The 27,547-nt window shown below is 45.2% G+C and overlaps 1 protein-coding gene across 1 annotated transcript in view; it reads right to left on the minus strand.

The window, feature by feature from the left end:
- Positions 1 to 4,581: 4,581 nt before the first annotated feature.
- LOC102381815 (gamma-aminobutyric acid receptor subunit alpha-3-like) overlaps positions 4,582 to 27,547 on the minus strand; it is a 165,301-nt gene continuing 142,335 nt past the window's right edge. Inside the window, exons 8-9 of the mRNA XM_006027532.2 lie at positions 20,420 to 20,631; positions 4,582 to 5,154 (exon numbers count right to left, since the gene is read on the minus strand). Coding sequence (XP_006027594.1) covers positions 4,825 to 5,154; positions 20,420 to 20,631 — 542 coding nt within the window. The 3' untranslated portion in view covers positions 4,582 to 4,824. The remainder of the gene's footprint in view (positions 5,155 to 20,419; positions 20,632 to 27,547) is intronic.

The raw sequence follows: 27,547 nt of genomic DNA on the forward strand, positions 1-27,547 counted from the left end.
GCAGAGCTCAGGACAGTGAGGAAGGTCACCACGTCATAACTCTCTGTCAAGGTTTAGATGTTAATATTTGCTCTTAGATGTTCAAGAAGCCCTTTCAGTGTGGGTGATGGGAAAAGCAGTGAACTAATCGTCTTGCTATCAGAGAGAACATAATCAAAGACAGTCTAAACCACTCTCTGGATAAACAACAACACTAACATGATGTTTGCTACCATCACTTCAATGCTGCCTGTTTACTTGATATACCAGTCAGGAAAAAATGTCAATAGAACCATTTTCCATTGCAGTTCCTTGCAAATCAAAACCTCTCATAAAGCTGGGCTGATTTTGCAGATCTATTATTTCAGAGGAAAACAAAGGGGCTAAAAAGCTATGGTAAAATAATTTCAACCTTTTTACATTTCCTTTGAAAAGAATTTTTATCTTAGATTTATTATTATTTTGGATTATGTTACATTTTACAATGGACAATTTTAAAATGTCAAAATTGAAGCAAGTCATTTTGACAATCCTGAAATAATACTTGCAAATGTTCTTGCTGAGAGAATTTCATAATGTTGGAATTTGGATCCTAAATGGAAAGAAAACAGATTTTGGAATTCACTGTGAAACAACATTTCCATTCTTCAGAAAGCTGCAGTTACATCCTGTCTCTCTCCTCTTTTAGATTGAAAATGCTTCAGGGTGAAGACTTTCTGCAGCCCTGAGTCCACCACAGTGGGAACCCTTGACATTATTCTATACATTATCAAGAATTTAGTATTAGGATAAGGTCTTATCTGGAGTTTTTAGAAATGGAAGTTGACGAACAACTTAGTGCTAGCTGAAAGGAAATGTCTCTATGTCTCTTTTAGAAAAAAAACAACTTTGTCTGTTCCCTGATATCAGCTGGCAGTGGGTGTTAAACCATTTATTTATAAGCATCTTCCCAAAATTCTTCTTCACATGGGAGTAATATTACACATCTTGTTTGGGTTTATTTTAACTAAAGGATGTTTGTCACTTTGCCTCCAGCTGGCATTCAGCAATACAAATCAATGCCAGGTTTTTGTGTGAATGAATGAGGCATTCACTTTATACAACCTTAGATCCTAAAAGTGAACAATTTATCAGGCAGATATCTAAGGTCTGAGGGTAATACACAAGGGCAACATGATATCACATGCCTAGGCCCAGCTACTTACTTCTGTACTTACAAATTGTTCTATAGGAATAGTTGCTAGGTATTGAGAAAACATGAGTTTGGAAGAATTTGTGCAGGGCACAGGTAGGAAATTATTCTGAAAGTTGAGGAGGAAACAGATAAGAACAATGCATATTTAGTAATGGTTTTGAGAAGTTAACTCAGAGACTTTTATCAGTTACCTTGTCTAACCCATGGAACAAGTAAAACATTAGATATGAAAGCAGCAAGCTACCTTTACCAGGTAGAACAGGAAAGGGTGCCAGTGACTCAGTAGGTGATGCTCCTCCCTGAGTGTCACCACAGACCTTCTGCCTGGAGGTGGATATTAGATAGGCAAGGGGGTCACTGTACTGCTGTAGGGACCAAGTTTCAGATGGTAAGTACTGGCTAATGAGATACGTTTGTTGTTTTTGGTTTGTATAACCCAGCTATTTGTTTTTTAAATAATTCAGAGAGCGTTGCATTCAACAACCATGAAAAAATGTACAACAAGTACAGCTTTCATTGGTAAGAACCCCCCATAAAGAAATATTAGGCAAAGGAATCTCTGCCACCTGTGTCAGAATGGATTAAGGAGAATGTGTGTATCCCATTAGTTCGTGTTGCTTTCCTACTCTGAGGTCATTCAGAGACAGCAATGTTGTGGGGCCCATATTGAAACTTGCATTCAATATAATTCCTTTTGTAAACACAATATACTCATTATTACTGTTTTATTGTGTTTTTAAAGGGTTTCTATTTCATTCACTTAAGCCTGAGTATTATAGAACCTTGAATGTTTTATGAGATAACCTAGACAAAGTGTATTTAAGAAAATGACATAGAAGTATTTTCCAAAAGAAACAAACAAAACATGTCCATTAAAAATCCTGTAGCAGTTACCACCCATGGAGTCAGAGCAGCAGAATTTGTAGTAGTGATGATGTTATCTCCAGGGCATGTTAAATTAGCAGTGTTCAGAATATTAATGCTAATACCTATATCCTGGCAAACTTCACAACTTGGAGGGGCTCAGCAGTCTCAGTGGAATGTGACATTCACCTGCAGCTTTTCTGAACTGTGCTACAGCATTGCCATTCAAAGCAAAACAGACCAGAGGCTTGTGCTGCACTGGTGGGTGAGGTGCACCCTAGGGAGGGTGATGCCAGGTCTCTGGGATGAAAGGCACTGTAGGAAAGTCACATGCTGTTGGGGGCAGGAGGGGGGGGAGGGAGGGGCGGCTTTGAGCACTGTTCTTGGATGGAAGGGAGCATGGAATTGTGGATGTCACATTACCCCACAAGGCTTGTGGAGGGAGTCCTGCCCCTGCAGCATGCAGAACTAGCCACCTCTGGAGACATGGATATTAACTCAGATGGAGCATGGGTCTGATCTAGTCCTGGGGTTCCTGCACTCCTGTCCCAGAAGTTGTGACAAGACAGATAACTGTACTGCTGCAGTCACCAGAAGGCACAGGAGTGGTCTGGCTACCAGGGCATCTGTGAACAAGATCTTGTTTACTCAAGTAAGGATTACACAATAGACCACAACAAATCTTTCCCTGGGCCCTTCCTCTCAGATCCTGCCATCCTGGTGAATATTCCAGGTGGGGCACATCCTCTATCCATGAAGGGTGAGACTGGCCCCTTACGCAGAAGTCCAGAATATTGCAAATGTACATGTACATCCCACTTGATCCTTCCAGGGGGGCACATGTGTCTCATGCTGATCACTTGCTTAGTAGTCAGCTTCATCCAAAATGCCCCATTGCAGAATATGAGAGGACTAAGTTGAAGCTGATACATGATCATTATGCACAGGAAGGAGGTCATTACAGCAGCTCACAGAGCAGGACTCGTAGCAGCCTCCTCCAAAAAAGAAACCATGGGGTTGCACTGGGGTGAAGGAAAGTGACACAGATTGATCAGTACTGCTGGTAGGGAAAACAAGAGTTTACCAGATACAACATTAAATGCCCTGTGTTAGGACAGCATATCCATGTCTGGACACCAGTGGGGGAACTAGGAGGAGAAATGCACAGATGGGATCTCAGTATCTCAGCCCTGCTGTTGGGGAAGATGAGGTTGTCATTAGGTCCCTGTAAATGGGGCAGTTGCAAAGGGCTAAGAGCCTCTCTCCAGGGCTTTCTCCCCTCACTTACATGGATTTTAGTGATAACAGAATCAAGAACTTCACATATTAAATATTAAAAGTGCCTTTTCAAAGAGCCTGATTTTACAGTTTCAGTGCTTCAGACATGGTATTGGGTATCCTCACTCCCACGGATTTCACCAGACACAGAGTACTCAAGAGCCCTTCAGTTTAAGGCCTATTGTTCTTCCCCCTGCCAACTCTCTATCACTCTTGCTCCCAAGTCAGGATCGCCCCTTCCCTGAATCAAGACAGAAATGTATTCTTTTGTAGCCTGAGGTAACATCATTGTTGCTCTATAAAACTTGAAAGTCCAGCTGCTGTCACCTTCCTGGCTGAAGTTCATCCTCAGGCAATGAAAGAGAAGGCAGAGAAGGGTGAGATTTTGAGACATGGTTGCTAGGTAAGATGTGTTGGGAGTAGGGAGAGGAGAATGGAGGGCAATGGAGAGCAGGAAAAAGGGACTGAAGAAACAGAAAAAAACCCCCAACAACTAAAGCCACACATCAGAACACATATGCCACGTTAGCTTCTAACTTTCAAGGTTTAGGCAACCTTGGTTCTGCTCTGGTGTCTTGACTTAATAGGGACTTCAGTTGATGGTCTGTGTTTCTCTGTCTGACGGAAAGAACCTGAACCTGTAATATGACATTCTGGCCTACTAGAGGACAGAACAGTGAAGAAACAAGCATTTCCTGCTTGATATTGTGCCTTCATAGGAGGATTCAACTAGAAAGAGATGCTCTTAAGATACTTCTACTGGGGGAGGTGGAAAGAGGAAGTAAGGCAGATGGTACAGCCAAGATGGAGAGTTGGCAGCCCTATAGGGATATACATGGCACTGTCGTCTGTTCCACTATAGCAGAGGCTTCCTCCAGCCCATTAATCCTTAAAGTTGCATGACTGCCCTAGAATCACCTGTCTACAGTAAAATTAAGGGATGCAGCCTCTGCAGCTCCCTGAATCCAGGACAGCTCACCAACCAAGACAGCTGATACACTATGAATAAAGCTCATCATAAGGAATAACACTGAAAACCAATACAAATGGCAGGACATCTACAAAGCCCATTACATCCCTGAACACATGTTGCTAGGAGCATCTAAGCAAAGGGGACCGACCCACTGTGGCAGTCCATCACAGGGCAGGAGGACACAGGAAAAATATACCATCAGGCCTCAGCAGAGCTTAGCATAGAATGAAAATGGTATGCAAGCGGCTTTCATTTCAGGGAGGATGAAGGGAGAGAGACAGGGTGAGGGGTGGCTTGGGAGGACATCAGACTCACAATGTTAGAGGCACACTTTTTATGATCCTTTTGTCTTGATCATCATCATAAATTAATTAAAATGAATGAATGAATAACGGATTAAATAAATACTACAGTTTTGATTACATTGATCTCATTCAAATTATAATTAAATTAATAACAACTCAGATGGAGAAGAAAGCTCCAGAGAATTCCTGCCTGAATGGTGCTCACAGATGGAAGGTTTGTGTGGCTGGTTTTATTGTTTGGGGATCATTCCCTTGATAGCTGACTCCCGGTTTACGTATGTGGCCCAGTAGACCAAATTGAAAATGGCAAAGAGAACAGGAAAGACAATGCGGGACATCTTGTCCACTTTGCTGACACTGTTATAGGTCTTCTTGCTTTCAGGAGGCTTCTCCTCCATGCAGGGCACCTTGGGGGGCATGGTGGTGGCGGCAGCAGTGGCAGCAGCGCTCTTGGAGATTGTGGGCAGGCCGGGGTCCTTGGTGATGTTGAGGGCGTATGTTGTGCCCACAATATTGTAAGTGTTGTTGGTCTTCTTCACCAGTGCCACTGGCTCCTTTTTCTAGGGAAGGGAAAAGTGTACATTAGGCAATGTTAAGCTGTAAGGAGAACCTTTGCTCTCCTAGTTAACACCTCTGTACACAGGAGGAAAGCAGGTGACCCAAAAATACCAAGCAGATAGCATTGTGGAAGGTAAAGATGGACAGAATCCTCATCTTCTGTGAGTGATATTTACAAGGAGATACATAATTGAAGTACAACATATAATACTCATGAGGTCTTCATCATTGACAGGGGCTATTAGACATTACTACAATTTAAATAATAATTGAAGTCAATGGCCAATTCTCAGTCCAGCTGCATTCCTTTAGCATCATTCCAGTGGCACAAACAAGCACATAAGCACATGCTTAGTTGGCAGCTGCCCAACATGGGGGAATTCTCAGCTGGGGAAGAGCCACCCTAGCTAGAGATATGCCAAGCAGGCCAAGGACAGGTGGAATTAATTTTCTCTCCAACTCAACTGACCTGACTGAGACTTATTGCTGCAGGAAGTATGATGTAGAAGAATCAGTTTCACTCAATTAAGACTTCTGGAGAAGAGCTTGGCTACAAATCTAGCCATACTTCCTGGACCATGAAATGGCAAGGTGGGCCAGTGGTGCTGACTAGGGGTGACTATGTTTGAATGTGTCTGGTGGAACAAAAATAAATGACCTTGAGATCTTGATTTATGGCATGATGTTGGTGCTTTCACAGTATGATGGTGATAATATACAATGACACTGCACCATGGTGTCATAATGCAATATCACATACCATATCACGGACTTGTGGACCAGCTGTGCTGCATAATATTATGTCATGCAGTGGGCCTTTTAAAGAGCCGTATAGGTTATATTCACAGGATGCAGGACAGACTTGGAACACTCAGGCTAGCCATGAATTTTCAAGAAGCTGGCAATTTCCTATCACTGAAGGAAGATTTAATTTCACTTCATGGATAGAGAGTGTTGATACTAGAAGATGTAAATCAAGGATGATAGGGCTAGACCAGATAGGAGCAAGGAGCAATGGTCTCAAGTTACAGCAAATTTAGGTTAGATATTAGGAAGAAACTCTCTCACCAGGAGGGTAGTAAAACACTGGAACAGACTATCCAGAGGTTGTGGAATATTCATCCTTGGAGGCTTTTAAGACCTGGCTAGACAAAGCCTTGGCTGGGATGATATGTTAGTTGGAGATGGTCCCGCTTGGAGCAGGGTGTGACAGAACACCCTTAAGGGCTGAAGCAGGGAGCTGCCAGGTGGCTGATGAGAGTGGCCATTTTGGGAGAGCTCTATTATAAAAGCAGAGCAGTTTGTGTTCAGCAGCTGGGGAGTAACATTTCCTGGTAGGGTTCCTGTTCCAGGAATATTTCAGAGGTAAGGGTGAGGCTATGGGGAAGGAGGAGTCCTAATAGGTCCTAGGCATGACCTAAAACTGCACCTTGCTGGAATAAGGAGACCTGGTGTTTCTGCCTGTGGTGGGGCAGGAACACTCAAATACCAGGACTGACAACCTCCCTGGTGTAAAGTTGGTTGGGGTGATGAAATCCCTGCCCCCACCTTTAGGTGGGTTACTAGGAGAGATGGGGGGGGAAGGTAAGCTTATGAGAAGTGCTTGAGTCGCATGGGGTGTTGGACCCTGGAGTGGGCCAGGCATGCTCAAAGAGGAGCACCTTGCCCAAGGGGGTGTAAGACCCCAGGTTCTGAGAGTTGCAGGGCAGAGTTGTGGTCCAGTTAAAGCTTGGGGAGAAGCAGCTGAGTCCTAAGGGGTGGAAGACCCCAGGCCCTAATGTAAGAGGTGGAGTTGTGGCCCAAGAGAGGGGCCAGGAGTGAAGTAGGCCCATAGTTGAGCAGTCACTCAGTCCCATTTGGGTGAGGGTCATGGGATGGGCCCAAAAGCCTGTCCCGGGCTTAATAATCATTTATCAACAAGGCATGGCAGGAGAGCAAGGTAGGCAGTTTGCCCAGAGACAGGGCCAGGGCCAGGGCCATACTAATACCAGGCCTGGAAGGTACCTTTGTCACACAGGGGGTTGGACTTGATAACCTCCTGAGTTCCTTTCCAACTATGATTCTATGAAGATTAATATATGTACCCCTGCTATACAATACATAGGGCTCATATGACAACCAACCTGCCATCAGTGAGCCAAATGGAAGGAGACTTTCTATACTATGTAACTGACTGTGGGTTGGTTATGCTGCAAGAATTGGTGATGCAGGGTAGAGGCCACTTATGCTGGATGATGGCAGACTCAGAAAGGTCTGTCAGGGATGGAAAAGGAGGGTGTAGTGGGATTTGGACTATGAAGACAAAACATGAAGTAGCCTCCATTTTAGAGCTCAGGATAAGCATATTATGAAGTGAGGCCAGACCCACTAATGGTAATCTGGGCTCTATTTCAATTTGACCGAATTCATAGCATGGAAAGTTTAGGAGGATGACTTCATTTCTATTCAGGAAGTAGACATTCCACAAATCATCTATACTTTACATGGTATGATCACTGCAAATGTCATATGACACCTCCTAGGAGTCTGAGGTGTATACATGGCAATGATTCAAGTTGGGATCCCAAAAATATAGCCACAAAGTGAGCAGTAGATACAAGACAGGAGTGTGTAAAAGGCTAGAAGGTATACAAGACTACATTTGTTTGATGGTATACAAGACTACACTGGTAGAAAGCATCTCTTAGATACACTTAGGATAAAATTAAGCCATTGGAAGCCCTGCTGAAAATTCTCTGGCTATGGTTGAAACAGATCAAACAACAGTCTGTGGGCAAGAACAAGAGCAGAGACAATGACTCACTGAACGGCTTAGGGTCAAGTCATTCTAATTGCTTCTGCCTCAGTTGCCCCTAGCATGAAAGTCTGCAGAACCAGAAAGAATTTTAAACTGCATGGTTCATCAGTGCTGGAGTAACAACCTGCAAAGTGAAACCCCAGCCAGGAATGCTGGCTGCCTGCTGCCCCAGTACTTATGGTACACCCTGTAGGACTCTGTGCCCAAACTCCAGTTAGGTGAACTGGTAGCAGTTAGAATCTTTAGGTAATGCTGAAAACTATGAGATTGGCGGGGGAGGGGAGGGGAATCAGAGGGACAAATTAATCAATTCATTCCCAATGTCCTCCACTGACTTCAGTGGAAATGCATCAGGGACAGATTTGATTTTCCCGTGGCGCACACATTTTATGTCTATATAATCATCTGTATGCTGATGCCATCAAAGCTGTAAACAGATGTATAAACATGGTGTCACCCATGTTTCCCCAGGTGACTGGTATTTAAAGTACTCAGTGACAGGGCTGTGTCAGAGGTCCCTTGAACATAGCACTTGGTATAGTGCTTGGCCTCTTTTCAGTTCCAGAATTGCTTTTGGAAGTAACCAGCATTTTCCTCTGGTTGGGGAGGGGTGTTGTTTGTCCATATTAACCATCATAAATTAGACAATATTTTCATTCCATTCACTTTTAGTTTTCACCCAGCATAGCTCAAGGTTGGTCATCCAAGTCACATGGCATAGTTCTTACTCAATGATACGATGAAGGCAGCTTTTTTTTGTTGTTGAAAGGATGAAGACCTATCAGTTTCACTACACTTTCTGACATGGCTTTTCAGACAAATATTAATTTGTTTTAAATTTGGTGAAACCTGAATAGATCTATGGATTCCTCCAGGATGATATGGCAACCTTCAGAAAACCTGTATGGGTCAACAACAAATATTATGGACCCCTCAATCATAGTGTTCCTGATTTGGTGACTGTACTCCCAACAATGTTTTTGTCCCTACAACTAGCTATTCCCTGCTTGTTTCTTCTACACATACCTTAACATGCCAACACCCCTCTCCTACCGAGGGAAGATGTTGCTGTTGTGATATTTGCCTCTCTCACAGGAAACCCCAGTAGCTACACTTCATGAAGGTCACTTAGCAGAGGCTGCGGGGAATAAATACATTTCCCAACTGATGGGCAACCTGGAGAACACGTCCTCGGGGTAGCTGCTATTCATCCTGTCAATTGCAATGATTGTAGCTGTAACCCCCTGGAAAGAAGGTGAGGCATGATCCACATGCAAACTTCCTCTGTATGCAAAACTATGTAGGGCTTCCTACTGTAGCAGCTGCGACAAGGGGAATTCCCCTATCTAGCAGTGGTGCTTAATGGAAGAGTGTACTCCTCAACATCAGAGGCGATTTTCATCCTTGGTCAATTATTGCAGAAAAATAAGATGGCTCACAATGCATTTTCAGTGGGATGCTACATGCAACAATTGAGCATTAAACATTTTCCAGCAATCTTATTGCTATAACTGCAGACAATGACTGACTCCTGTAGTTATAAAAATTAAACAGCTAGTGGAAAAGAGTTTAAAGATGGATTAGGCTAATGATAAGGCCATGTGCACTGACATGGTTGTAAAGACTATTATTTTTTATGGTTAACTGAACCTTTGATTAATGATTAATTAAATTTGACTAGAAGAGCCATGCTTAGTTGTACATCCTTCAAAGAAGGTGAATGTTGTGAATATTTTTAAACTATCAAGAGGTTGATAAAGGTTTGAAAATATGTCACTGTTTAAATACGCTTGACCACTTAATTACATCCTATGGGTATGGTAATAAGTTATAACTAAAAACTAATGGAATTAAAGAGTGGTCAGCTGCTGTTTGAAAAATTTAACTGAGAATCTCCTGTGGATTACATTATTGTTAATCAGCCATGCAATTCACTGGAGATGAATGAACTGACCAGAACTAACATGACACTTCTTAAAGCAGATAGTCTCCATACAAGGATTTGAACAACAAATCTATCTAGCCTGGTTTAAGCATGTAAAAAAACAGGAGGCTATACTGGTAAAAATGAATCCTGGCATTTACTACGATAAAGAAGTTGTATCTGATGACTGAGGGCCTGATTCAAAGTCCACTGAAGCCAATGAGTCCTTTCGGTGGTCTTCAACAAACTTTGGATCAGACTTCCAAGCCCTAAGGAAGGCAGGTGCAGAAATGTTTATTCTCTACTAGCCATTAATTTTCACTGCTTGAGATTGTTTTGCATGCTTAGAGCTCCAAGGCTCTGCATACCTTTCAAAGAGTTCTGAGGCACAGAAGCTCAAGAAACCATGCTCCCAAGGTGGAGGAATAAGTTCTTGGGCCTTAGGTTTACTGGGTTGTATTTTCCAGAGCAGATGACTCGTACAAGATTTCTTGTTGAAATCAGATACAAACTAGTCTTCTGCCCTCCTAGGATGTGCATTTGTGAGGGATTCTGTTTGCTAGTGAAACAGAATGGAAAACTGGAAAAACAAAACAAGAGGAAAACAACACAGGTGTCTTAAATATGACAATTTGTGTTGGGCAAAGATGTGCTGTCATCGTCCATAAAGTGACACAAAACCGACTTTACTTACTGCATTCCTGTCAGGTGAAATATAATGAAAGCTGGCTTTCATCACACTGTGATCCTCAAATGAGATTAGTCTATACACATCCGTGGCAAACGTGGGAGCTCACCAGCCAGCCACAGTGCTGGTCTCCCACTGCCCTTGGGCATACTGCCTGCCTCTCTCACCTGATACACCTTGCTGTTAAGTAATTATGATCTTAATTAGGCATGAAGCTGCCCATTGAATGCCCTGTTCTCCTGGACCTATGTATGCAGCTCCAACCAACCCTGTACTACATCCCAAGCCTCACAGATGTTGCTCACAGCCATGCTAAGCTCCAGCCTGAGGCCAGGTCCAACTCATCACAGCATTGAGTCTCTTCCACTCTGCCCTGCTAGGGCCACACTCGTACCATCTCTCTCTCACAGAGGCCTCTCTCTCTCCACCGGCTCTCATCCGGTCTCTTTCATCCTGCCCTTCCTAGGCCTCACTTGTACTGCCCCTTCTCTCCCGGGGGACCGTATTCACCCTCCCCTCACCTAGAGGGTCCTCAGGCTTGCTACTCTTCACTCCCCAGCCAGCAAGCACGCAGCCTTTTGGGCATCTCCCGCTACCCTCAATTGAGCAAGCACTGGATGGTTCACTAAATGCTGTGCCGACTCTGCACCTGATTTCATAGACGGGCAGCTCTCCCAGCTGCTCTCCATGAAGGGGCTGATGGCTCACCCCGTTCTCCTCCTGGCTCCTCCTCTGTCACCCTCCCCTCGGCCTCTGGCCCACCTGCGGCCTTAGGCACCAAAAGGCTTACCTTGGCCTAACTCAGCCCCACCCTCCCCCTTTCCTAGTAGGGACTCCACTTGAGCCCCTGCCTTTGGGCCCCAATTCATGCCCCTCACTCCTGAGGCTTCACAACTGCCACTCTTTGCTCCACCCTGTACTTTGGGGTTAAACAGCCCCGCAGACTCAGGTGTCGCTCATCGGTGTGCCTAGCCCATAACTCACACCCTCTCCGCAGGGTGTCAACTGCTTGCCCCCTCTTTAAGGGCCTCAACTGCTCCACTCATGGCATCTTCCACCCCTTCATGCTCAGGCACTTCTCAAAACTTACCTGGACTGCGCTACTCCCCTTCAGGGTCTTGCACCCCAATGGGCTCAGGTGTCCCACATGGATGTCCCTGGCCCCACTACTCCCTCCATTGTTATCATGTAACCCACCAGGTGGTGGGGGCAAGGGTTTAGGTGCCCCAACCCAACTTTCACTGGGATGGTCCTCGAACCTGGTATTTAAGTGTCCCTGCCTCACCACAGGCAGAACCACCAGGCCTCCCTATCCCAGCAGGGTGCAGTTTTAGGTCATGCCCAGGACCAGGAGCCTCCAAGCCATCCCCATAAGCTCCTGCCCTTACCTCCTAATTGTTCTCAGCTCAACAGCTCCTTCACTAGAGGGTCGCACCCAGAGAGTCGTGGTGGATGGGTCGGTTTCGACCTGGAAGGATGTGGGGAGTGGGGTCCCGCAGGGCTCGGTCCTTGGACCAATACTCTTTAATGTCTTCATCAGTGACTTGGACGAGGGAGTGAAATGTACTCTGTCCAAGTTTGCAGATGACACAAAGCTATGGGGAGAAGTGGACATGCTGGAGGGCAGGGAACAGCTGCAAGCAGACCTGGACAGGTTGGACAAGTGGGCAGAAAACAACAGAATGCAGTTCAACAAGGAGAAATGCAAAGTGCTGCACCTAGGGAGGAAAAATGTCTGGCACACCTACAGCCTAGGGAATGACCTGCTGGGTGGCACGGAAGTGGAAAGGGACCTTGGAGTCCTAGTGGACTCCAAGATGAACATGAGTCGGCAGCGTGACGAAGCCATCAGAAAAGCCAACGGCACTTTATCGTGCATCAGCAGATGCATGACAAATAGCCACTCGTATGGTTAAGGGCCTACAGACCAAGCCTTACAAGGAGAGACTAGAGAAACTGGATCTATTCAGCCTCTGCAAGAGAAGGTTGAGAGGCGACCTTGTGGCTGCCTATAAGTTCATCATGGGGGCACAGAAGGGAATTGGTGAGGCTTTATTCACCAAGGCGCCCCCGGGAGTTACAAGAAATAATGGCCACAAGCTAGCAGAGAGCAGATTTAGACTGGACATTAGGAAGAACTTCTTCACAGTTAGAGTGGCCAAGGTCTGGAACGGGCTCCCAAGGGAGCCCGTTCCAGTCCGTCCCCCCTACCCTGGGGGTCTTCAAGAGGAGGTTAGATAGGCATCTAGCTGGGGTCATCTAGACCCAGCGCTCTTTCCTGCCTATGCAGGGGGTCGGACTCGATGATCTATTGAGGTCCCTTCCGACCCTAACATCTATGAATCTATGAATCTATGAATTCACAAGATGTTGCTTCTATAGTGTCTGGCAGCAAACTGCTGCCCCCCGCCCTGCTGGCCTGAGTCTTAAGATGGACACTCCTCAAGACAGGGCTGCACCTGCCTGCTGCCTGGCTCAATTCTTAAAGTGGCAGAGCACCGTGAGTGCTCTGACACACGTTCCCCCTTAAAATGGTTCCTGGGGGGCGTGTTTTCCCTGCTGCTGAGCCAAAAACCTCACCCAGAGCTTGCAACTTCCCTAAGTGGCAAGCACCCCACTGGTGCTCCACCACAACATGCTAGTTGGCAACAGTATTTTTGCTGAAACCAGAGCTATCTATAGAATTCAGTCTTCTATCAAGTCCCAAATTCAGGATTTATAAGTTCTATAAATGCTTCTGGTCCTGATGTTCTGTGATCACTTACCTTCTCTGTGCTTCAATTTCCAATCTGCAAAAGGGAGATTTTGCTAATCACCTAGTTTAAAGGGACCGAAGATTAGTTCACTAATATTTTTAAGCACTTTTGAATCTTCATCTGTGCTAGAAAAATGCAAAATATCTGTCATTTACTATTATAAATAAGTTTGTCATGTGGAATGTCAGTGGTTTGATTCCTCTACCTGAAACATTTCCAGGAGATTTTCAGTCTTAGACTTTGTAGAGCATAATGGATGCAAGTGCATCAGCTATGTAGTGGACCCAGAGCTGGTTTAAGGAGTTGACTGCAGGGGGTAGGGATTTCTAGAGCAGTGGTGGCTGCTGCTGAGCTCTCAATTATACGGATCACGCATGTTTTAGCCTCAGTCTTATACAGTGTGTATTTTTCAAAAAGTTGTATACACAGGCACCCAGAGCAAGTACTACACAGGACTTGCAGCACAGAGCAATGCAGCCTTGGATTGATATTGACACTGAATGACCAGAGTTATTCCTGTCTGCATACCCAAATAAAACCAAAGAGAGCCATATGTACCTCAGCATTTTGTCAATATGATGAAGACCATGCTTAAGGCCATTTGGCCTCAGATATGCTCATTCTTCAACTTGTCTTTCCTTTCCTTCTTTCCATGAATGGCTGTAAGGGAGCAGGCATGCAAGGGTGGCCCCCAGCTCACTGTCCTTCAATGCAGAAAGCTTGTTTTTCTTCACTTATGATCTCCACTACAGCTTGCATAGAATGCTGCAACTTAGTATTCTGTGGCTTGAAGAATCAAGACCTCACAGTAGGTGAAGACAACAGCAAGACCCACCAAACCATAGATAGTGGAGGAAGCAGAAGCGAGGAGTAGATCCACAATATGATACACAATGGGTGTGTCTATATGTTTATTAGTGTGCTTTTGCATTAAATTTAATACCTCTGAGGTACTACATAAAGACACATTAGGTTTCCCTAATGCGTAATAGAAAAAGTGAATGCCTTTTTAGTGAGACTTAACGTGCATTAGATTAATTCTAATGTGCACTAGCGTATTATCACTGTTTTTGATGTGATGCTTTAATGCTCAGTAGGATAGACTACTGCGCATTAAAGCGCACTTGTAGACACACCCAATACTTATTAGGGTGCATGGCTATACTGGGACTGAAGGTCAGCCTTGAGGTTGTCCTCAACCAGCCCAAGCCATGTGAGTTGTCCTTACCCAGCCGTATCACACCTCACAGAGCACAGTAAAGCTTATTTCTGGAGCACAACACTAAGATATATCCCAGATCCCCTTATAAAGCCCTTTTGTGAACTGGTTTGTGGATTACTTGTCTCTCTTACTAGGCTTTTCTCTACAGACAAACATTAGAGAGAAGAAACAGGGAGCAGATGGACCTGAAGGCAGGAACAGAGAATTGTGAAATTACTGCTGGAAGACTTCCTGTGCTCTAGGCCTTTGGATTGAGGCTAAGTTCTAAACAAATTGCAGGAAGGTGTGGACAAAGAGGCAAGGAGTACTTGGATTCACTTCACGCCCAGAAGTTGAAAAGAACTTCCAGGGTGAGAGTGGAGAGTTGCCAGGAAGTCAAGCTTAGAGGGTTACATTTTAGGTGGTCAGCAGTTATGAGCTTTAGGTGACTTTAAGGTCAGTGAACACTATCAGCAGTGACAGCCAATGAAGCTTTGAAGTTCAGTTAATTTCAGGGTTAAGAGGAGCCAGTAGTCAGAAATACATATGAAGGGTGCAAGAAAATGGAGGTTTGGCGCAAAAAGAACAACTTGATAGACCTGAAGTTGCTCATCAAGATCTTGTTTACCCTTAGGAAGCAGCATCACCTGGAGTCTGCAAAGTATGAATTTCCAGAGAAGATTTTTCCAGTTCATTGGTAGTGATCTGGGGGTTTTGTCTCAATGCAGCTCTCTACTGGCAAGGAAAAGAAATAAATGTATCTAGCTTTTGCCCGAATTTACAGTCAATGATGAGATAAGCAAATCCTGTGCTAGTCACCATCTTATTCACACAGTGCATAGTTTGTGCTAATGTGATAAAGTGAGAAAGAACCAAGCCATCAGTTGAAAGATTTCATGTATTTGGAGGAAAGGTTCTTTGGTGATGTTTCCCTGGAGGAAATAGGTGAGAGAATAAGAAAATGAGCTTCTCCATCTGCCAAAGGGAATGGACAGTATTATGTTTCCACATGTGTGGATGCAGCTATCTTAGTTGTGTATTATTTTCCAGAAATTTTGGAGACTACTGTGCAAGCAAAAGGTAGAAGCAAGCACCGACTCTTGCTTATATATATGAAAAACTGTGCCACTAAAAGAACAGACAAGCTTCAGTTGGGAGCTTGAAGGAGAACACCCCGTTCTGAGGGAAGGGCATTGGTCTTTCACAGGACAGTAATGGACAGATTTTATTCTCATAGGTTTGGTGGCTTTTCCAGATTCCAGCAGAAAAGGCATGACTGTGGGTGGTTTCTCTGGATTCAGGTGCAAAAATCACCTTGATGGTGGCCCGTATAATATCTAGGGTTGACAACCCCATTGCAGCTAGTTCCTTGGGATTTCAGTGTAGTCAGAGTTGATGCTAAGATAGCCTCCATGTTCTCATTGTGAGTACTGTCTCAAACACGGCATGTTCAGACTCCAGCAGCAGGATCCCCAAACAGGCATCTTTAGAATCTAATGAAGAGACTCCTCTTAGATGAAAGCCACATGTTCTCCAGTGCTAAGACTCTTCTAGTCAAGTCAGGTCTAGTTGCAAGCTTTTAAAGGTTGTCTCCAAAACTATTTTTTTCATAACCTTAGCTTCTTTCTTCTCTCTGTTGCTGCCTTCAAAAATTTTACTAGAGTTTTTTTTTTCTTTTAAAAAAAATACTGTCTCTCTGCTCTCAAACAAATTTCCGGTGCTGGAGGTGATTCTCCTGCTTGCTCTTGGACTCTCGGTAGTAGTTCTACCCTAGGGATAGGGACAGCCTAGTTCAGAACATACCCATGCTGTACCTAAAGAGAACTTCAAAATTCAGGGCTACCAATCTAGCCTCTCTCATCAGTACAGAAAGTCATGCACTATAGTAGTAGGGCACTTGTACATGTGACAGGGGTTTAGTCCTTCAGGGTTGCATTCTATGCCCCCTAAATTGAAACAGTGAGTTTTTAATTGAAATGGTGGGTTTTATTTTTCCATCACTGTATATAAGTAATTGTCCTGGCAGCTGCAGGTGCCTGCTAAAGGCAGAAGTGGTGAGGGGCCCGATCCTTTTTAAAATTTTTTGGTGAAGTCTCTTGCTTCTTCTGCAGCTGGAGGATGAACTGCTGGTGGGCTGTGTAGCCCCTGACCTGTGGGGGGCCCTGATCTTTCCCTCTATGGTGGCAGAGTGCCTCGGGGCTGGCTGGGTGGACTGCTAGTGGGTTGGGTGCTGCTTCAGCTCAGAGGTGCCCAATCCAATTCTTCTTGAGCCTGTTCAGGCTTCTAGCACCCCACAGACTGTCTCTGCTACCTTCTCTGGGCACCTCCTCATGCTGCCCTAGGGACATGCCAGCCCATTCCTGGGTGGCCTTAGGTGTCCTGGCAGCCACAGGTGCCTGCTGAAGGCAGAAGTGGCGAGGGCCCTGATCCTTTTTTTGGCAGAAACTGCCTCCCTCTCCTGTGCCCAGGGGGCAAGCTGACAGATTAATGGCTGCAATGTTCCAAGTTGCAACATTGCAAATTGAACTACATCAGCACGTGGTTTAGTTTGTGATGATATAAACTCATTTAAAACCCCCAAAACTCATGTACATGTAGTGTGACACCATTAAGCCACATAGGGAAATTTTCATCATGTGTACATAGTAACATCATCACATGTACAAGTGCCCCCAGTGACTACAAAGCAGTCATTACCGTAGCAGAAATAGTAGAACTTCAGTCATGAAGACAGCTGTCCAGAGATGAAGTCCCAGTTTGGAGTCATAGTTCTACTTCTTGGTCAAGTACTTTATAAATTGCCAATATGTATTCTTGGATTAGGTTTTAATAGCTTCTACCACCTTCTTCCTCAATTGTTTCAAGAAGGGCTAATTAAGGACTGAAACTGAGTCAGTGGACAACCTTTCATTTGCTCCAAGTACTCTACCTGGAAGCAGATCAGTGGCATAAAAATGAAGACTACATCAGGTAATGTACCTCGTTTCTAAGTCCCCCAAGCCAGTTGCTTTTCTAGGATCTTTCTTAAAATGGAGGCTGTAAGACTTGGGGGCAAGTGAATATAAAGTGCCCATCAGAGAGATAGGAATCCAGTCAACTTTCTTAGTCTACATTAAGACTAGACATGGATACACCTTTAAGGGCACAAGGATGCAGCTGGCAAATCCTAGAAGGAATTTGGAGACTAATCTGACCCCCTTAGGTCCACACATTTAAGATGCAAATCTCACAGGAAGTGCTTCCTTTGTGACAGAGAAGACATCGCCAGATTCCCATTATACACCTGCAAGAACAAGTTTTCTTCATGGTGTCTTCATGCCATTTGTGCATCTTCAGTTTTAATAGGGTTGGGACACTAAAGATTTAGACTTTTTTTTTAAGTTAACTGAGTTTTTTGAACCTCCGGTATTCCTTCGATAGAGCTTGTTTTGAAGTGGAGAGAAGTGAAGGACTTGACTGAACTGGTTTTTATTTTATCTAGGCTGTTTTGCTTGTCAGTATATATAACCCAAGGGATTTAAGGCCTGACCAGACTCCAGCTGATGTCAGTTAGATTAGCCTATAATGTCTTGACCAGTGGTTCTCAACCTTTTTAGACTTGAGGCACCCCTCAATAAACTCAAGGAACCCATGAGAGACTTGATGCCCCTCCTCCATAAAATACCAGCTCCTAGTTTTCACTCGTTTTTTGACTACAGAAAAATAATAGAGTAATTCTACTGTTGCAAAGACCACAAGAAGTCAGAATGTTTTTAACACAATAGATTCCTATTTGAAATCTCTGGGTTTATCTAGTGAATCATGTTTGCTCATTAACAGTGCCTTGAACAATGTATCTCAAGGCACTCCAGGGTGCTGTTGTACCTTGGTTGAGAATCACTGCTCTAGAGGCCAAATTTTGTCTTGTTATGTCCAAGTGAATTGAGGTGTCAGTTGGCTCTGCAGAACCATTCTTCATGGCCATTTCTGAGCACAGACCTAATCTATACCATTACAGAAGAATCTGAATAGATAGGGCAGAGACATTAGAAGCAGTAAATTGTGATTAGTATAGCATGGATGATAACAGGCCCTGTTCTTTACACTGTACCCACTCTCAGCCTTTGACCCTGTGTTAAATGCTGTGGCTCTGTCACCATCAGGGAGATTCATTAAATGCTGTCCTTCCAAATTGTGCTGTAACAATGCCAGATATTTGCACATGGTCCCTTAACAGTTCTGAGCAGCATATTAAAATGCAAATAAAAAGGTGCTTCATCCCCAAGAACAAGGACAAAGCTGATTTTGAAATTGATTCAATAAATACAAACAAGAAAGCAGCATGCTACAGTAAGCGATTTCTCTGAGCAGCTCAGATTAGAACAATGAAGGGTGCAAACCAAGGCTAGCAATGTTTGCCATGCAGGAAGCTGTCAGAAAAGCTGATATGAAGCCAGAAGGGAGAATGTGGGTGGCACCAGGCACTCATTTTTTGCCAATTGCTACTTCCACTCACTTTCCCTCAGCCTGCAAAACAACAGCCGATGACAGCTGAGGGTAACATGGAGTACACATTAAGATCACGTCCCCTTTGTCACACCTGTTCCATAGCTGGGAGATAAAGCATAGAGCACTTGCTGCCATCTGCAGCAAGGAAGCAACGAGAGCAATGTTGGTGGACACTTTTTTAGGGAGGTCACAAGCCTACACAGCTTTGGACTTTGTGCTGAAATAGCAGGAAAGCAATTTGGCTGAGATTTGGCCCAATTCAGTGGCTGAATCTCAAAATCTGAATCAAATCAGGAGACCCTTTAATCTCTTCAAATCAAATCAGAACCCTCTGAATCAATTCGGAAAGGTTCAATGATTCAAATATAGACAAAGCTTTAAATGTTTTTTCTATGTACCAGGTGGCTCATGAAGGCTGAGATGCTGGGGTGGATGGAGTGTCCCACAGGAGTGCAGGAGGCTCCCAAGCGTGCTCAGTAACAGACCCAGAAGTGGCCCAGAAGCACTTCTGGGCCACTTCTGGGTCTGCTGGGGAGCATGCGGTGGGGGTGCCCCCGTGCCTCCCCGACTCAGTGACTGGTGCCTCCTGGGTCGGGGTGGGGGGAGGCACCCAGGTTCCCCCCATGGCCAATCACCAAGCTGGAAGGGCACGGGGGCCCCCCCACGCACTCCCCAGTGGACCAAAAGTACTTCTGGTCTACTTCTGGGTTTGCCATCGAGCACGCAGGGGATCCCCTATGCTCCTGTGTGATGCGCCATCAACCCCACCATCACGAGCCATGTCTGGTACCTCAAGATATATAGAAAAAACATTTAAAGCTGTGTCTATGGACGAATTGCTGATTCTCCAAATCAGTATCGAATCTTCAGATTCAGATTTGGCTGAATTGAATCTGGGACAATGATCTGAATCAACAAATCGAATCACTGTCCCCAATTCAGGCTGAATCCGAATCGAATATGGCCCATTTCACACACCCCTAAAAGCAACATGGACGAGCAAGTTTAAGATCTCACACAGCAGACAGTGAGCAAAAGAAGTGACAGAGAAAACCACAGAGCAAGATAGACAAACAGACACAACCACCAACAGACCATGCTAGAGACAGAAGGCTACACATACATGCAGACAGACATACACAGGGACAGATGGAGAAATCCATCAGAACTTGAACACCATAGGGTTTCATTCCCCACATGCAATACAGAAAAAGTTGCACAAGCCCTTTCACCTCCCAGCCCCAAGAACCACTCCAGTCAAGACCTGGATTGATGACCCCAGTGAATAGCATCCAGCCTACTGGAGTATGGCGGGCTGTATGTTACCCACTCCTGGTCCCAATGCAGCTCTCTTGTGTGGTGGTTCTTTGTCCTATCCCTCACTGGCTCTCTGGCCTTGCCTGCTAGGCTCACCTTCATCTCCTGGGCCTCTAGTACCTTTTTGCCATCCCAAGCCCAGCTGCGTTTGGTGAAGTAGTTGACTGTAGCAAATTCGATCAGCGCAGAAAACACAAAGGCGTAACAGACGGCTATGAACCAGTCCATGGCCGTCGCATACGCCACTTTTGGTAAGGAGTTTCTGGCGCTGATGCTGAGGGTGGTCATGGTGAGGACTGTGGTAACACCTGTGGAAACAAAATGAGACAAGAGAGTGTGGTCAGACTGCAGGGATATGTTGGTGTGACTGATTTGGGCCCTTCTCTCTCACCAGAGTACAGCTAGCAAACATTCCTCAGTCCCTGACATAGCAGTCATCAGTAAATGTTTTTAAAGCTGAATATTCCTGCCATTTGGGTCTCAAGCCATGAATTCCTGCTACTATTAAGGCTTCCAAGCTTGGTTCCCTATATTCACTGTACCCTGTAAGTGGATTGGAAAGGGATGCTCTTCACTTACATCAAGTTTTCCCCAACTTCCAACAGAGGAAGTTTGGCCTGGTGAGAGAAAACATCTATTGCCAACATCAGCTGTGCAATCAGCTTGCAAGGAAGACGAAACACATCTCCACCTGCCATTGGCAATAGAGTAACAATGCAAAGAACTGTACCATATGCTGATGAGCTGCATAGGAGAAACTGACTATGCAGAAGGAGAAGCTGATGCCGGGACTGAAAGTAGCTCAATTAATTAAGAATATTGGTAAAAGCTAATTACTGATAGCCATATTTATGGTTGGCGTAGGAAAGTAAGAATTGCATTCATGTAGGCAAGTGATGGCTCTGGTCCACTCTTATCTTGCAATTTAAGATAACAAAGAAAATCAAATCTCCTGTTTCACAGCTCATGTTTACAGATTTGAACATCAGGGAGAAATTTCAGTCTCCATGCCTCATGTGGCTATGCAGATAGCTGCTTTCTGGAGAAGGTTTTACTTTTTTCTCTAGTTCACTGGTTTCAACTGGAGGTAGCACATCAGCCAATGGACCATGTCTTCATGTGAAAAATCTGCTGAGTCTATGAAATGTTAGTATCTTATTTGGTTCTTGGTAAAGTGCTTGCAGGTTCTCACAAAATGAAAGAATCCCATTCAGTCTGAACTGTGAGGTGTTCTGGAGCATACAGAGAGCATGAAACAAGCTTGAAGAGGTCCATGTGGTCCTGATTAAGTAGTGCAGTTGTAAATTTTCAAACTTCTGGCATGTGTTACAACATCAATAAATTAATTTAAATAAATGCTGTCCCAGTACATTTATGAAGGTATACAAATGACTTGGGAATCATTGGTATGTCTACACCCTAACTCTGCATCCTCATAGTGGATCACTCTTGAGTATGTTCTCAATCCACTTGCTCCCATTCATGTGCCAAACTTGGAAATACATTGGGGAAGCCACCCTGGGAACGCCCTAGGAGCCAGTCTTGAGCCTTCAGTTGCAGGTATGCTGAGAGCAAACGTGAAGGATGACCCTCAGAATGGTTTCATTGCTTCATTTCCAGGACTGATGTTTGCAAGCAGAAATGGGTGCGCCAGGAATGCTCAAAGGTAGCCCTCTTTGGGCACACTGGGAACATGAAGGAGACATAACCATTGTGCCCTATCCAAGTCTCTTTCTCATCAGTAGGATACAAGTGTGTACGTAAGAAGAAGTGTGCTTGTGTAAAAAAGGACTTGCTGGGTCAGAGGTGAAAAAGCATTGCCTTGGAGAACAGAAGTGGCCCCCAAATGAAATACATGGTGGATCAGGAGGAGGTCAGTTTATAACGATCCTAACATATTTGGAACTCTCATTCTGAAGGAGCCTGTATGTAGAAAGATCATTCACCCACTATTGAAATGTAATCATTAGAGATGGACAAATATCAGATATTTGAGTTGGGGGTCAATTCTGGAAAATTACAAAAAGAGGAGGTTTGTAGCAATTTGAAAATTTTTTTTCTTTTTTGAAATTTTCAGCAAATACATTTGTAGATAAACTAAACTATTTCAAAGCCATTTTGCTTGACACAGGTGAAATGTTTAGTTTCAATTCTAACAACAACAACAAAAACAACTTCAAAATGAAGAATTATTTAGAATCCAATAATTGAAATGATTCAGTTAAAAATATTGAAACAAAGCTGTTAATTTGTTTCACAATGCTTTTCGTTATTGTTAAATGAACAATTTGACGAAGCTGGCACAAGTTCAAAAAATGTTTTGTTGTCATCGCTGCTGCATTTTTCTCTAATAAAAGTTTTGGTAAAATAATGTCACCCAAGTCAGGAATCACCACTCTTTCATATAGGGAAGTAGGATAGTTAAATGTTCCACATCTGGCAGGAACTGTGGAAGAAATTTAGGCATGCAGCATATCATTACCTTTGTTGGGATGTATCAAAACAGCTAGGCTAAGACTTCTCATATGGAAAAGATTCCATAGCCGCAAGGCATGGTATCTGACTCAAAACCATGAGCATGTGATATAGTATCAAAAAAGTGATATTTTTCTCCCTTTCATTTGATGCATCTAGTCCAGTATTTCCCTCTTTTGTAATATCTTCAGGACACCATTATCTCCAAGGAATGTACTAATGCCTGGTGACTGCAACTCCATGTTTTGTGATGAAAGGATAAAGAGTATTCAGAAAACATTGTTCTGCGGTGATCCACAGATGAGTGGATCTGCAGTGATCCACATTGTTCTGCAGTGATCCACACCCAAATATGAATAGCTGCCTGCTGTAGACACCAGGTTTAGAACCCAACCCCAGGCTCAGGGAATGCCAGTTACTCCTCAGTGAGCTTCCCTCAAGGTGACCTGCAAAAAGGAAGCTATTTTATAATTTCACAGTTAATAAGCTAATGTGAGGACTGATTTCAGCTCTACATGTCATTTAATGTGTATCAGCTCCCTGTCAACCTGACTCAGCCACAACCTGCAGAGAAAACTCAGAAGGTGATGAACGTCCATAGTCCATTCAGTTTTGATCTGTTTGCTTACGCTGCACAAATGTTTGCTGCTCTGATGGGAACAAGGACATCTGCCCATGGACATTTGCCCTAACATGACACATTTCAGTTTTCAGGGGCCAGTAAACAATCTTTAGATGTTAATGATCTCTGGTGAGTACCAGGCTTGATACCAACAACCTGAAGGTAAAGGTGCACCAATATATCAGTTTGATATTGGATCGGTACCGATATAAAGAAAATTGTTTATATCAGATGGATATCGGCCCAATGGGGCTGATAATTTGGCCAATAAATGCCTGTGCTGTGTGCAGCCACAATGCAGCATGGAGCAGAGCCGGCAGTGTGCAGAGCTTCCTCCAGCTGGTATATCAGAAGGGGAGGGAGGAGGTATTGAGCTAAAGTTAATTTGTCTTTATATACTCTTAATATTGCCTTTATAATATCCTTTATTGCCTTGTTACTTATTATTTTATAGCCAATATCCATTTTAGTTTGCTCAAATAACTGTGTAACTTAGCCTTATTTGAGACTCTATTTTGATTTTTACATTGCTTAGCATAAGTGTAAGTCATTTTGTTTTGTGATTTTGTAGGTTAAATATAGCATAAGAGAAGTAGTGTATATGCAGGGCCTGTGGTATGTCTGGGATGTTTGAAAAGAGGTAATGAAAGAATAAATAGTATGTGTGGAAATGCATATGCTGAGACGAAATGAGACGTGTGTGAACGACACTTTAAAGCAGGCTAAATGCTTTTGCACCGCTTTAATGGTGTCAGTGTTTGCATGCCTCGGCAGTGTATTGCTCATTAATTCCAGCCGCTGTAGGAAATTCGGTGGCATAATGCAACTTAAATGACTTGGGACGCAGCAAACTAAAACTCCTTTGAGGAGTCTCCTTCACGACTGGAGCCTCGCAAGTGGGCCACGCAAATAGGTGCGCTTTTGGGCCCGGCATGCGAGTTATCACAAGAGTTTGCACAGGAAGGTGAGCGGGAAGGCCCGAGGCCCTGCCAGTGCAGCCTAGGGAAGGCAGTCCCAGCCGCAGCTGGCCTACAAGTGGCATCGAGGGTCCCCTCGGAGTCTGCGGCCTCCCCCTCTGGCACCTCAGGGGCCTCCAGCCAGACAGAGCCCATGTTTCTGGGCTCCACGCAGACGGAGCCTCTGGCTCTCGGCTGCGGGGGCTGCCTGACACTTTTTCAGGCTCTGGGGTCCGGGAGCATGACCACCTCCCCTTGTAAGGTCTGCTCCCTTTTGGGGTCTCTGGTGTGCCAGCTGGAGGAGCTCAGGCCGCAGGTGAGCAGGAGATAGACTGAAGTGGTGTGTTTTGAAACCCACGGTTTCAATTTAGGGCCCCCATTTCATCTACACATGCCCTTAGTCTTGCACCTCAGACTAGAAGGATAAAAATAGCCTTCTGTGATCTAACAGCCAAAGGTTACAACAATGTCCACGATCAGCAGTTAAAACTTACAAAATACAAGATCATGTTTTATTCCAATAGCTAAAGAAATTGCTGACAAGAGGTGGAAGAAATTGCAGACCACAAAGCCTGAAGAGTCGGCCAATCATAATATTGCAACAGAAGAGAAGCCATGGGTCTTGCTGTGTCACATCCCCTCGATGACAAAATTATCCTCCTCTTCTGTTGCAATATTATGATTGACAGACTCTAGTCTGAGGTCATAGACTTGTATGGGGAACAATCATTATAAAGATGGACAAGAACAAAGAGGCTTTGGGTCTGTCCTGCACAAAAGAAGAAGCATCGATACGCATCCGACAAGACCTGGCTTCATTCTTGTGGTTAACTTGGCTGGTCACCAAGCTAACCCAAGCATATTAAGGACTGGTAATATCTTAATATTTGCAGGACTGTCTGTCTCTTTTTGTACATATGTGAATAAATGGGTAGGTATGTGTGAGTGTATAAAAGAGGAAACACCACCTTTTTGTGTTTTTTTTTTTTAATTTTGCTTGTCTTGTGTTTTCAATAAAACCAGTGTTGTGCCTTATCCTCTGATAAGATTCCTGCTTGATTTTAATTCACAGTGTATGTCCTGCGCGTACAACAGAAGAAAGGGGTGTGGGGATGCAGATCAACACCCCCCGAGGTGAGGGAGGGGGCAGAGGCAGGTGCTGCCCAGCTGAGGTGGGGTGGGGGCGTGGGACAGTAGTGCAGCTCATGCTGCTTGTACCCTGGGAGGGTGGGGGAAGGGGTGCCCCTGGATCATGTGTGGTGTGGGGTGGGCTGCAGCTGCGGGGTGGAGCTGGAGCTGAAGCTGGCACCGTGCAGGGCTTTCCTTGGCAGGGGCATGGCTTGGAGTGGGCTCCAGAGGGGCTGTAGCCACCCCAAATTTTGCTGTAGCTCTGCTCCCAGCCCTGTACCACAACTTGCCACCCAGCGCAGCCCAGGCTGAACATCCCTCCTCCACCCAAGTGCCAGGAAAAGCCATGGCTGCGCCAGGCAGCAGGCAGCAGCGCGGGGCTAGGAGCAGAGCTGCGGCAAAATTTGGGGTGGCTGCAACCCCTCCCAGCACTACCAGAGCCCACTCCAAGCCAAGCCCCTGCCAGGAAAAGCCCTGTGCAGCACCAGCTCCGGCTCCACCCCACAGCTACAGCCTGCTATGCACCGCACAGGTTCTGGGGTACCCCCCCCCCGCCCTCCCAGGGTGCAAGCAACGGTGGGAGCCACCCCCACCCCATGAGCTGAGCCCCTCACCTGCCCCCTCCCTCACCATGGGGGGTGTTGATCTGCATCCCCACGCCCCTTCCACCATAATGGACTTACCAGCTGATGGCAGCTGAATTGGATATTGGATCACTGTTGGCTGATATGCCTCCTTAAATATCAGCTATTGGTATTGACGCCCAAGATCTCTATCGGTGCACCCCTACCTGAAAGTGAAAAACTCCATATCCCATTATCCCTTGCAAGAGGCACCAGTTGCTCAGGCAAACAGTAATGGAAAGTCAAACAGATATTCTTACTTCACATTTCTCCTGTAGTCTACTGCATTCTTCCTTCAGTAGTTATTGCAGGGGTGGGCAATTATTTTGGCTGGAGGGCTGCTTAATCAGTTGTGGTGAGCTAAGAAGGGCCACAAGGGTAGCTCTGCCCCTTAGCAGGTGCCCCACCCCCTGGCTGCCATCTTGGGACTGGAAGTCCCACCCCTAATCCCTGACCTTTTTTACCAGAAATCCCTCCGCTTCCCCCCAATAGTACTCCTTTGGAGGGGGGTTGCCATCTTGGAACTGGAAAAAAACCAAGTCATATACTAAGTCAATCATATAACATATTTTAATTTTATTTTTAAAAATATTTTTGGACTGATTTATGTGTGTTTGCATGGTGTAAATAGAGGTGACTGCATAATAGCTCAAAAATAAAGTCTTACTCTTATATTGTCCGTGTTACTCTTATATTGTCCGTGGGGTATGGTTGGGAGGTATGTATGGTGGGGTGTGGGATGTGTATGTTTGTGTGTGTGTGTGAGGGTAGTGAAGGGATATGGCTGTGTGTGGGAGGGTTGTGGGAAGGTGTGGGCAAGGTGTGGGTGTGTTTGGGTTTTATGGGGGTGAGGGACGGTGGGGGGGCTTTAGGGTCTCCCCCACATGCCCCCCTATGGTGCACAGCCCCCACTGCTGGAGGCTGTGGCAGCAGCAGCAGGCAGCAGGCCCTGAGGGTGCTTGTGGCTTACACCAAGCAGTCACTGGGTGATGCGTGGCTCCAGCTAGTTCTGGGAGTTGCACATGGTGACAAGGCAGGGCCAGCCCACCTCTATCATGTGGGGCTCACATGTAGCTCCTGGGATTTGCACAGCACTGGGGGGAAGCCCCGCAAGAGGGACCTAGCAGCTTGGCCCCACTCCCTTCCACCACATGCAGTTCACAGGACTCTGCCTGGAAGCAGTCCCAGGAGCTGCATGTGGTAGCAGGGAGTAGGGAAGGCAAGCAGCTGCATCACACAAGGCTTCCCCCGGTGGCATGTAAATCCTGGGAGCTGCACTTAAGGCCCGCATGATAGAGGTGGGTTGCCTGGCTCTGCTCTTTGCCGCCAAGTGCAACTCCTGGAACTGGCCATGGGGGCGGTATGTGGGGGGATTCCCCCACTCCCCACCCTCCCTCACATGCCCACAGCCTGCCCATTC

This window comes from Alligator sinensis, unplaced genomic scaffold, assembly GCF_000455745.1.
Source record: "Alligator sinensis unplaced genomic scaffold, ASM45574v1 scaffold879_1, whole genome shotgun sequence".
Lineage (NCBI taxonomy): Eukaryota > Metazoa > Chordata > Crocodylia > Alligatoridae > Alligator > Alligator sinensis.